The sequence below is a fragment of the Diplodia seriata genome, assembly GCF_021436955.1.
Source record: "Diplodia seriata strain FDS-637 chromosome Unknown scaffold_2, whole genome shotgun sequence".
Classification (NCBI taxonomy): Eukaryota; Fungi; Ascomycota; class Dothideomycetes; order Botryosphaeriales; family Botryosphaeriaceae; genus Diplodia; species Diplodia seriata.
The window spans coordinates 3070772-3082968 of NW_027117309.1; the positions used below are offsets into that span (position 1 = coordinate 3070772).

The 12197-nt window shown below is 57.6% G+C and overlaps 2 protein-coding genes across 2 annotated transcripts; both read right to left on the bottom strand.

Moving 5' to 3' along the window:
• Nucleotides 1-1604: 1604 nt before the first annotated feature.
• SLS55_002274 (uncharacterized protein) lies at nucleotides 1605-4463 on the bottom strand (the record flags this gene model as incomplete). Its single annotated transcript, XM_066773756.1, has 1 exon — nucleotides 1605-4463. One exon carries the CDS (start codon nucleotides 4461-4463, stop codon nucleotides 1605-1607), a length of 2859 nt encoding a protein of 952 aa, XP_066636323.1.
• A 3429-nt stretch (nucleotides 4464-7892) lies between these two features.
• On the bottom strand, nucleotides 7893-11060 carry SLS55_002275 (uncharacterized protein; the record flags this gene model as incomplete). Its single annotated transcript, XM_066773757.1, has 8 exons — nucleotides 7893-8589; nucleotides 8641-8914; nucleotides 8966-9691; nucleotides 9741-9919; nucleotides 10176-10340; nucleotides 10399-10624; nucleotides 10687-10728; nucleotides 10940-11060. 8 exons carry the CDS (start codon nucleotides 11058-11060, stop codon nucleotides 7893-7895), a joined length of 2430 nt encoding a protein of 809 aa, XP_066636324.1.
• Nucleotides 11061-12197: the final 1137 nt, after the last annotated feature.

The window sequence follows — 12197 nt, forward strand, 5'->3', positions numbered from 1 at the left end:
CCGCTGCCTCCCCCGCCGCTGCCGCCCGCCGCCCGTCCACCAGCAGCAGCAGCAGCACCACCACCACCAGCAACAGCAGCAACACCAGCAGCAACCGCCGCCCCAGCACCAGCAGCAACAGCAGCACTACCAGCAGCAGCACCACCATCATCCGCCGCCCCGCTGCCGCTCGCCTGGGCACCGTCCTTGAGGCCCCGGCCTCGAGGCGGGAGCTGGTCGGTCGTGCGCCTCGTGAGGCGGCGACCGGCTACCGGTCGGTGGCCGGCCAGGAGGAGCGGCTGCGGGAGCTGACGAAGGAGGCGAGGAAGAGCTTTGGTGGGGTGTGGTCGTAGAGTGTGGAGAGAGAGGGGGAGAGAGAGGGAGAGGGGAGAGATTTCTTGGGGGAGATGAGGGGGGAGGAGAGGAGAATCGTTTTTGGTGGGAGATTCTTGGAGGGGAGGGAGGGAGGGAGGGGGAGAGAGAGGAGAGAACGGTTGGCTGCGGGTTCTTCGCTTCTCGGGTCTTCGGTCTGGGGTTTTGCTGGTCAGCTTGTTCCTTTGCTTTGTTTTCTTGTTTTGTTTTGCCCCGGATGGGAAAAGTTTTTGTTTTTTGGAACGGATATTACCACGTTAGACGACACCCTTTTTCTTTCCGCTGCGCTTGGCAGCCCAGTACCTGACAGACGAGCAGTCGGGGAAAAAATAATCAACCCATTCACGACGAGTCTTCCTCTCTGAAAACCATCTCGCAAAAGAGCCCGTGACATAATGCACCCACCGAACAAGGCAGTTCGCATGCGTACGACTAAATAAACACAACACATCAAAACCCAAGCGCGCGCACACACAAGAAGAACGTGAGCAGATCAACAATATCATACCATTAGCCTCCGCCCCTCCCTATCTTCTCAGTCTACGCGAACTCCTTTTTACGTATATCGAAAAACCAAGCTGCAGTCGAAGGCGACAAAGAGATGAAACCAAAAATGTGAATATCAACTTTAAATGCAGCAACCAAGTAAAGTCCAATACACCACGGAACATATCGCCAAACCGGAGACAGAGAGAGAGAGACAGAGAGAGAGGGAGGAGAAACGGAAGAGGAAGAGACCGTTACGACGACCTGACGCCTTATGCAATATTTGTAAGCCAGACCGAAAAACAAAAGTGCCCCAGTCAAGCGACAGCGTATCGTAGCCGTCAAAAAGGAGAAAACGACATAGAAAGGCCGATTGACGACGGCACGGATTGCCAACTCCCATCTTTTTCCCCTTTGGGGTTGGCAATCGATAAAAAAGGGAAGTGATGGTATATACCCCCGAAAGATAACGCCTTTCCAAGCCATGTGTACCCATCCCATCAAACGCTCCTATTTCCCATGATTCCCGAAAGAGAGAGCAGCAAAAATGACAGAACACCGGCAACCGAATGGACAAACCTCCGTGTGCCAGTAGTGTGGAACAATCTGAGAGTAGTGGTAGTAGTGAGGAAAGAACCCGTTACCAATCCAAGCAAACGATAAAAGCAAAAGAGAGGAATGAAAAGCCGGAACGATGCCATGCCCGCCGTGTGTCTCCTCGGTCAATCTGTCTATCGGCACTCCGCGAACAAAGGATATCGCACGGTCTAACCGACCGTCGTCTCCTCCTCGCTACCCATTCTTTCAACCTCTGCCGCAATCTGCTCGTACCACGCTCCGTGCGCCTTCCGGTCTACCTCGCTGATCTTGGTCAACTGCTCGACGACATCGCCCACCTGTGTCACGAACTCGGGCAAGCCGCTCGTGGCCAGTCCCTCGCTCGCCCCCGTAGCCGCACGAACCCGCTCACCACTCGTACTGGCGCTGATGCGGGTCAAGATGTGCGTCTTCAAGCGCTGGAACAGCACCTTCATGACAGGGTCGGCGAGACGGCCTGCCGCTGCCTGCGAAAGCAGGCGAGTGATCGTGTTGGACAGCTGTGCGCGAGTGTTGGGCGGCATGGCATGCGAAGACTCGAGGACGGAGAGGATCTTGGCGGGCATGGAACCGTCTTCCTTGACGTAGCCCTCCTTCAAAAGAGCCCACAGCCGCTGAGCCTCCGGCTTCCACTGCGAACGGACGTCACGGCGGAGCAGGTTCTTCGCAGTCAGGAGGATGGCGCCGACAGTGGTGACCTTGACTGCGTCTTGCCTTATGCGGGCGAGGCGTGCCTGGTCAAGGGCCAGCGTCTCAGGCACTTCCGAGTCCTGAAGCGGGGGAGGTGCGATGGCCAGATCGACGAGACCACGAGCGTAGATCTTCTGAGCGGTGGGAGGCCCGTAGATAGGATCGCGGCGATCGGCTTCCGTGAGGCAATTAACGCTGGCGCTGCTGAACCAACGCTTGGTCTTTTGCAATGTGATGACATTGCTCTCCAGATCCTGAGCGAAAGCACGCTGCTCGTAGCCCGGGGCCTCCTTGATGAGGGTGGGCGCCATGGTGTGAAGCAAGTAATTTTGGTAATCCAGGGCGAGCAAATCGATGACGTGGAGAAGCTTGAACAGCTTGCCAACCATCTGGTCGAGATCTCCAGACTCCTCCAACTCCGCAGCAAGAGCCTTGACCGCCACATCTCTGAAAGGCGCGCAAAGCTTGGGCAGGATGGATGCCATGAAGGAGAAGAACCTATCGTAGGAGAACACGCCCTGGGTGGCCTGTTGGTGGACGAACTCGGGGTCCAACGCCTCGGAGATGAGCTTGTACATGGAGTTACCCGGCTTCAACAATCTCAGAAGCTTGCCTCTGATGTTGTCTGCCATAGCAGTCGTCCATGGTGCACCCTCGCCACGCTCGAAGCCGCGCTTCATGCTCTCGCAAATCTCGCGGTTCAGAGCATCTCTGACTTCCGAGGGCTGAGCCTCGTCAATTCTGAACCCCTTGTCAAGAGCAAGCTCGTGCACAAGAACCCTGTTCGACGGCATCGGCGAGAAAAGTTTCGCCAGCGCATCGGCTTGCGCCCCCTCAATATCAATATCGCCATGCGATGCGATGCTTGCGTCCTCTTGCAGCAGATCACGCCCCCTCGCGGTTCTGTCAGCAGAGGTGGACGCTGACGCATCGCTGCTATTTTCGGAAGTCTCTGACGCGGAGTCGCTCTCGGCAGCTCTGGGCCGCACGTCTCCGACTGGACGACGGCGCCTCTCCTTGGCCTTTGCTCGCCTGCTCTCGTTGATGGCCTTCTTGATCAGCTGATTCGCCCTTTCGGGTCCCGCTAGCTTGCGGATCTTGCTGAGCAGAATGACTTGATTGTCACGGATGCCCTGGCGGTAATCGTTGGCAACTTCGCCGCGTGTGTCATCTTTGACGCTCTGCCAGATGGCGTCCAGGTTTACGAAAGAAGCGACCATCATCTCAACAAGCGTGTGAGAATCTTGGGCCTTCCAGTTGGAGAAAGCCGTAACGAAAGCACTATGGGCGAGAACGACGGTTTCCAATTGCGTTGGCGGAGGCGTGTATCGATTCGACGAACAGAGCTTCGACAGCGTTGATTCGAAGGAGATGATCAAATCGGTTGCCTTCTTGATCAGGTCCTGCTCCAGGTCGCCGTCCTTGCTGCTGAGAACGGCTGCTGGGTGGCCCAGGATCAAGTACGCGCTCAAGAAAGTGCGGATAGCAGAGGGATCGCTGCCAATCAAGTCCTCATCAGAGCCCCGCAAGCCAAAGAGGTTGAGCAGGTTCGAGGTGGCTGAAATGACCCTCTCCTCCGCAATCTGGGCGCTGATGTCCTCGAAGCTCGTATCGTGCACCTTGTCGATCGACAGTCCAAGCTCCAAGAACAGCTCCACCATGCGGCGCCTGCGCCTCGTGCGCCAAGCTCTCTGGATGCGTCGGACGGCGGTTTCGTCGTCCAGCGCCGAGATGGCGTCGGGCGACGGCTTCTTGGGCTCGGACGAGGGCACGCTCGCGGTGCGCGGGCGGCGCTGGTTGCGCTTGTACTCCTGGCGGCGGCGCTCGGCCTCGGCCAGCTTCTCCTGCATCTCGGCGCGGTACCGCGCCTCCTCTTGGGCCTTGCGCTCCTTCATATCCTCGGCCACCTTCTTGGCCCGGCGCACCTCCTCGGCGCAGGCGGCGGCGACCTGGGCCAGGTGCTTCTCGCGGGCTTGCTGGGCGGCCAGGGCCTTCTCCTCGCTGTTGGAGGCGCGCGGCGACGATTTGGCCAGAGCAGCGCGGAGACGCACCTGCTCGGCATGGGCGGCGCGGTCGGCCAGGCGGGCCTTGCGGCTCTCGAGTATGGAGGCGCGGCGCAGGTGCTGGGCGACATGGGTGCTCTGGCAAACCTGGGTGCGGTAGGCGGCGGACAGGCCGCTCTGGTGCGAGTGGGTCGAGGAGATGGAGTTGCGGCGCGACGACTGGGCGGAGGACTTGCGGCGGGGGTTTGGAGGGCGGTAGAAGCGGGCGGCGATGCGCGGAGGCGGCGGGTGGACTCGGTCGGCGTCATGCTGGTCGTCGTCGTCGGACACGGCCATGGTGTCGTCGTCGTCGAAGCAGCAGTCGACGGGGGTGGTGGGCGATTGCAGCTCGGGCAGGCTGTCCTGCGCCTCGTCGGCGTGCTGCATGGTGGTGGTGAGGAGGTGAGGAGGTGTGGACAGGGCTTGGGCGCTGGCTGCAGGCTCGCACTCGCACGGCGCTGGGCTCCGAGGGCCGCCCGATGCGGAAGACAAAGAGGGTCGTTGGTGGGCGGGAACGACAGTCGGGAGCCTCGAGGTCTCAATGGAAGATTGCAGTTGCGTCAGACAGACTCGCGCTTGGGTGCCCGGCTTGGCTGGACGAGAGGGGCCACGCGCGCCAGAGCCGGGAACGAGGCCAAGGTTGGTAAGCGATCGCTGCTGCAACAATGGATCACGCCCGTTGTCACCCGCCCGGCAATCGTCAATCCTCTGTGGCGCGCCTGCCTGCCAGTGGCGCAACGATATATTCTTCGACGCTCTTCGCTCACCGTCTGTCTCCGCTGCCTCCGCGCCCACGTCACACCTTCAGCGAAACGGCAAAGTGCGCTCCGTCGCCGCGTGCGCTAGGCCAGGACGCGCTGGAGCCGGAATGCTTCAAATTGGTCTGAAATCCTGCCAGGCATGGCACGGTGGTGTGGCAGGCGGACGAATTGCTCAGCTGCCTCAATCGCGCCGTGCCGCCCTTCGCACCAACCACCCAGCCGTATTCTGTCCGCGGTGCAGCGCCCTCTCATTTGTAACATCTGCCCCTTTTGACCGCACCCGCCTCCATTGCCTTCTCTTCCCTTCTTCTCCTTTACTTTGTAATTGTTTTTTTTTTCTCCAACGGCTTCCGCTTGCGGAAGATCTCTCTCATTTGTAAGCGCATGCCTTGGGCATCGTCCGGCACGTAGAATGCACTGATCACCAGCAGCGCACTGGCTAGGATGCCACTTGGACCAATGAAGCCCGCCGCTCGCAGACCTCATGCTCATACCTCAGGGCACGTGCCACCTTACGTTGAATCCACCGTCGATGCTATGTGGTGCCGAGTCTGGGATAGGCTGTCTTAAGCACTGCTCCTACGACCATTTCCGGAGCATCGTCTCTGATAGCAGCTTGTCGTCTGTCTACTCCGCGGTCAAAGTGTCTACTAACCTCACTGTTGGTCATGGGAACATGGACCTTGCGGTGCGTTTGACAGGACGTTGAACCACGATTGCATTTCCCAAAAACGGACATGATATCCGGTTCGAACTGGCCGATGCGCACTCTCATGTGCTCTCCTCATTGCCAGCGGCTGTTGTCAATAGCAAGGCGGAAGTCAAATCGAGTAGACATGGAGCCTCGTAAAAACCGTAGGGGACTGACCAATTGTCGGGGGCCTCGCCAAAATGCTTATCACTCAATCGACAGAGCGACTTTGCGTGCCAAAGCTAGCGCTACTTCTGTTTTCCTGTACATACAGACGTTTGTCGACTGCCAAAGGCAGTAACATAGACCGATCTGGACTTATCGCAACCCCAACTCAAGCTCCAGCATCCCCTGCTCGAGTGCTCCCGCGGTAATCGCGCTATCTGTTACATGAATTGCCAAGCTACGACCTTCGATAGCTAGCACGGAAACTACCTGGGCAGCGAAGAGACGATTGCCGGGCTAATATGATAGGTCAGGTGCCTTGTCTTTGATTCCATCGCGGCTTTTGTCACATAGGAAAAGCTCCACTCCACGCCAGCGGTCGTCAACTTTGCCCTCGCAGATACGAGATGAAAGGTAGCACAAGCATGAAGACAGCCACCTTAATAAGTGGAGTTCCTTTCCTTGAGTATAACGTAGTGGGGCAGAACATGCACCCCAGTGCTCGGCACATCTGGGCAGACTCCACCACTATACAGTCTGCACGACGGGCGTACCTGCACAAGAAGAACGAGAAACAGAGGACGATGAGAGAGGGGAAGCTCCCACCGAAGCTCCCACCGGGCACGAAAGCCTCCCACCCACCACGTGGTATGGTACTCTGCCTCGATACAGCAGCCGCAGCGCACATCGCGAAGCCCAGAAACAGCTCCATGCATCAATTTATCATGCAGCAAGAACCCCATGCGTACCGCTCGCTTCCGCAACGTGTCCCACGGGTCTCCATTGTTGCAGCGCAGCCCTACGATACACAGACCCTCTCCATCACGCCTCGGGGCGGAATCCGAAACACGGACAAGGGTCACGCATTCGACGTGCCTTGCAGCAACCAGTTGTTGAGAAATGACACACAGGGCGATGATCTTCACCCTCCATCGTACCTCGGAAACATGGCCATCCTTGCCTTTCGGTTTCGCGATCTATATTGATTTTTATCTGACTTGACACACTCTTGCTTTTTTGCCTCGTTGCTTAACCCGACGGGCAATGGAAGTCGATTACCGCTTTCTGCGCGGAGATGGATGGAGCGGCCGGCACGTTCCGGTTGGATGGGTAGACAGGTAGTCGGACGGAGCATAGGTACCTACCCTTCTCGGTACCATCGGACCCACTTGGCCTCACTTGTTTATTGATCTTACTACTGCCCGCGCTCCGGACGAAAGGGCTGCATTCGTTTTCGTATTTTCGGCTTGCGATTGGAGAGGATGTGTGCATGTCGTTCCGGTGGGATGAAGAACTTTGAGGGGTAAAATGGGCGCGGGGCGCACGAATGCGAAAGGGCTATCTTGTTTTGCGTGCTATGTCACTGTATACCTACAGGTGGGCAGGCGTGCCTGGCAGATTGTAAGGGGAATAGGGCAAGGCAACTTTGATTGCCCGTCTCCCCTGCATGCAAGTCCAAATTGAAAGGCTTGCAGCGATGAGCTCATCATCGGGACTCCGAAGCATTGAGTCCGAGAGATGACGCAAAGAGGTCTTCCATTCGTAAGATTGTTACATTTACATTTTATTGTTTAGAGATTTTGCATGTTCATCCACTGTACCATATCCTCATACAAATCGTCTTTCCCAGCCATCCCACCCAAACCCAAGGAGAAGTAAATAACAAACGAAACGGTCATAATACACATTCGTCCCCACCTGCTTAGATGTGACAAATCTCAAGAAAGTTCCTTTCCCTTCGCCAGAATATCATTCGCTGAATTGTGTCAAATGCGAGTCCCGAGACCGAAAAAGACGTTGGGTATTTCTCCTTTTGCTCCGTTGAAGCGCGAGAAAAAACGAGAACGATGATCCGATACCAAATACGCCATACCTACCCGTCATTTGTGTAGATAGAGACCGAGAATCCCTCCTTTGCCTGTTTCGTAATTCGTAGTGTCGTATGTGTGCCGCTGAAACATGCGAAAAGGATAGATGACTCAAGCCCCTTTACCCTTGTGCATCGTCCAAAACTCCCAACTAAACATGTAGAGTAGAAAAGCTAGTGTGAGAACTGCATGTCAACCCTCTAAATGTAGAAGAGTGTACGTGAGGGTAGTTCTTCGAACCTCACTGCGTCCCACTCAGGAAGAAGTCCAACTCGCTGGGGCCGCCCCTGCTCTGCTCGTTCTCCGCCAACTGCTCCAGGAGAGTCAAGAATGGATCCTTCTCCGAACTTGCCTCCGTGTGGCTGCTGCCCGCCGCGCTGGCCGCGCCTGGCGTTCTCTGTTGCTCGTACGGAGTCGGCATGCTAAACATTGGGTCGTAATGTCCCTCATTGACATTGTTCTGATTCGCCTGAGCACCACTCGGATCCGGCGTGAATGCAGCGGAAAAGGTGAAGTTGGGCGAGAATGGTGTGATGACCTGCTGTGGAAACGCCTGGAGGTGTGAGCTGCTGTCGTTGCTTACCCCAATACTAAGATGGTTCTGGTTGTGCTGCTGTTGCTGAGGTTGACGATGCTGAACTTCAGGCGAGCCGTTTTGCTTATTGGTTGCACCGTTCTGATCGTTTGACGCAGAGCCGGAGATACCAGCGCCGGCTCCCCCCTCTTCAGACTTGATGTTGGGGTTGTTCGAGCCGGCATTGGCAGTAGAATGCCCCGACGCCGAGGAAGCTACCGTGCACCGGCGTTTCCGGCGCCGCTCTAGTGGGCTCGTAGGAGATTGGTTGGGTTGCGACGGGAGTAGCGGAGGTTGGGCAGGCAAGGGGAAAGAATTGGCCCCATAGTAGGGATTCTGCGGGGAAGCGGCATACATCGACACACTGTTTGAGGTTAGCAGGGTAAAATGCAGGTGTTGGCGAAGTGAAACGTACCTCTCACGTATGGAGTCATGAGAAAGATCCTGGAACGTGATGTGTGCCCCATCTATTGCATGACCAGGATACCGATCGAAGAAGTCTTCAAGATCCAAGGTTGGTGAGAACCGCATTGCGTTGCCGGCCATGGATTTGACAAGTTCGGAGTGGCAGCCGTAAATCCACTGAAGGGTATCCCGTTGGTGTTGCACGCCAGCCCAGATAAAGCGAAGCTCCGCAAGTTGTTGCATTTCCCTGGAAAGAAGCTCCGGGCTGGTTGAGTAGACTTCTCCTTCTCGACCCCGGTAATGAGCCCCGTGGACGTGGATGGTGCCGGCTGTACCGACACAGTAGCCGACAAAAGCCGGCCAGTCGATGATGGACGATGCCCTTCCGATCTCCACGAGTTCCGCGATCGCGTTAGCGTGGAGAAAACACAAGTTTGTTGCTTCGATCTGCCATGATTGATGCTGGCCCGTGATAGACAATTCCGCAAGGTCCATGGGAAGGAATGGCCTGTAAATCAAGCAATGGATCAAGTGGTACACCAATTTGCTGAGGACAAGCATGGTGCTTTCGCGATGCCCGAACAGATTCTCTAGTGAGCTGAATGTGTCCTGGGTTTCCGATGCCCACATATCCAGCTCATGCCGGATTTTCGAAAGATTTGACAGCGAGTGCCACGGGAAGTGGGAATCGCCCTTCACACCACCCGCGGCGAGATATCGATTTGTTATTCCGAGGATCCGCGCAATCCCGATCAGCATCACTGTACTGCTCTGGCCTTGCTTGCCTGGTCCGGCCATATACTGCAGGTTCGAGCCGTTCCGGAAGAAGTCGCCCTCGAGCATCAAAGATCCCGGTCCGGATGCAGCGGATGGTAGACGAAGCATGACGGACTCGTCTGCGATGAGAGAAGGCCTCTTTGATCCACAGGCGGAAAACCGGTCCATCAGGTAGCATGCCCAAAACAGGCGTCGGCGTCCCTCGCGTTCCGAAGGGGGGATGTTTAGCATCAGGGGCATTTCTCGGTGGAGCTCCAGGGCAAACGCCATGCTGATTGCAGTTGCTGGGCTGCGGTCAGCCTCACACCACTTAGTCATTTTGCAGTAGCTTACTCAAAAGTATATACGCCTTCTTTCCACGCCCAGACTGATAGTTAGCCATAGCAAGCAGGAGCAGCGTTTGTAGGGACTCTATCGACGGTTCATCCGTATCGAGTTCGGCGCGGGCGCGAGCCGTATAGTCTTCGGCGACACGGACCGCGGCATTGTATCCTGCAGGGTGGGACGAATATCTGCGTACGTTAGTTAGGAAAAAGAAACGACCTGCATACAGACCCTCTCCCTGCAGCCGACGGTTGCATGCGTGACCCGGGTTATGAATACGAAATCTTCACGCTCAAGCATCCGTAGACATGGAAAATCCCGGATACGAGATCCCAGTATCCTTGCAGAGAGAAAGTGGCCCATCGACGAAGCATTCGTAGTCATTCCCGGACGCGCGAACCACCGACGGCGGGAAGGTGTAGAGTGGAGAGATCCGAGGCTTACCGCGCGCTCACTGCATAGATGGCGTATGCTAAATGACTCGGGAGCTGATGATGCTGTAGGCGTTGCCGTGTGGTGAGTTCGTCCAGGACGTAGTACGGCTTGCCGTGGAGGCGCGCGAAGTAGGTATCGAGTAGAATGTCTAAGCGCTGGAAGGGAGTCGGTTGACTGCATATGATCCATGAGCACAAAAGCCCACGATTCTGGATTGGCTGGCCCAGCATACCTGACGTCGGTAGGTGAAATGGAGGTTGTCGAGATGCTAGCATTTTGGTTGATGCCTATCGATGGCTTCTGGGCTATCGAAGGAGAAGGCTGCGGCGGTTTTGAGGGCTGCGGCGGCACGCTGAAATCCTCGATGGGCGTGTCATCCTTCTTGTCGGAGGGCAGCTTGTCTTTGCTCTCTTCATGGAGGCGTTTCTCGAGGCTGTCGACACGCTTAAGGAGCGCCTCTGGTGGCGGCTGTCAGCTCTCCCGATCAGGCCATCATCTCTCGGCGGCTGCGTTTCCTCACCGATGGCGTCCGTCTTGGGTCCGCGCTTCTTGGGGACAGCGTCTACAAATGAGGTTATAGGTGATCAGCATTAATGGCCGGTTGAGATGCAATAGGACGATCACTATGGGGGATGGGCGCCAAGCCCGCGGCGGAAGGACGAACCATAGATACACGGGCACTCGAAGACCTTGCAGGCCTCGCACGTGGGACGCAGGCGGTTGCACTTGATCTTTAACGAGCGTGAGCTCTCTTTCTCTCTCTCTCCACGGACCCAAGTGAATTGGCGGTGGTACCTTGCGTTTGCGGCAGCTCTTGCAGTTCATTGCCTCCCTCGGCTCGGTGCTGAGCCGGCGCTGCGGCAGGCGGTCGATGCCGACTTGAGGCCGCGACATGTTTACAGGCGGCGGATGCGGGGTTCAATAGGCGGCGAGGAGGGCGGGTCTGCTGCTGCTGCTGCTGCTTCTGCTTCTGCTGGCGGGGCGCTCGGCGGGCTGGGACGGCGGCGGAGCAGCAGACATGGCAATGTCCAGCTGGGGCGGGGGGTTCGGCGCTCGCTTGGTGTCGGGGCGCAGAAAAGGACGAGAGAAAGATGAGTTGGAGAAAAGAAGCGGCGCAGGCCTCACAGGAGCCAGGCCCGCGTCTCGCGGTACTAGACGAGACGCGCTGACACGGGCGAGCAGGCACCTGGACGTCGACTAGGGCGCCTTTCGTCACTGCCGCTAACTATAGAGCAGGAAATTCACGCCCGCACCGCGCGACTCAGGACTCGAGAGGATATTAAACGGGACGCAGGTTCCTTTTTCCCCACCCACGAGCGCGACCCCAAGCCTCACAGCTGCCCGCCCCCGGAGCACACATGCCCGCTGCGGCCTAGCGCCCTGGGGTTGGCGACGGCCACATGACGATCTGACAGCGCTGCAGCTTCGCCAACGCCCCAACGGCCGAAGCGGCTGCAGCTGCTGCCAGACTGCCCCGGTGGGCGCGCGAGAGGAGCGTGCTTGCTTCGAGAAGGAGGAGAAGCGCCGCGCCGAGACGAGACGAGGGGTCCAGCGACGCCCCCAGTAAAAGACGCAGCAGCTACCCACGGCGGCTCCTTCCTGCTTCTTGGGTGCCCGCTGCCCGCTGCCTGCCGCTGCCGCTGCCGCCCACGCGGGCGAAATTAAGTACCGACGCTCCCTGCCCGGCTGCGGTTCTTGCATTGATGAAAGGCACGCTCCGCAAGCGGCAAGGCGCCCGATGCTCGCAGCAAAATGCGGGGGAAGCCAGACCTGCGTGTCAGCCGCCCTGGCACCACCGCCAATTTGCCTAGATTAACGCGACTTGCCACCGCCATGATGCAAATCTTCTGGAAAATTGAGCCCAAGGGGCGCACGTGGGCTGCAGCTGCCGTCCAAGGGCTTCATCTATAAGACTTTAGGTTACGTCGCGTCGAGCGCCCGGCGTCTATTGATTAGCAGGGACTCCGCCGAGCCCCAGAACCCGTCCACCCCCAGCATCCCGGTCGGCGCCTAAGCGGAAAGCAAACATCC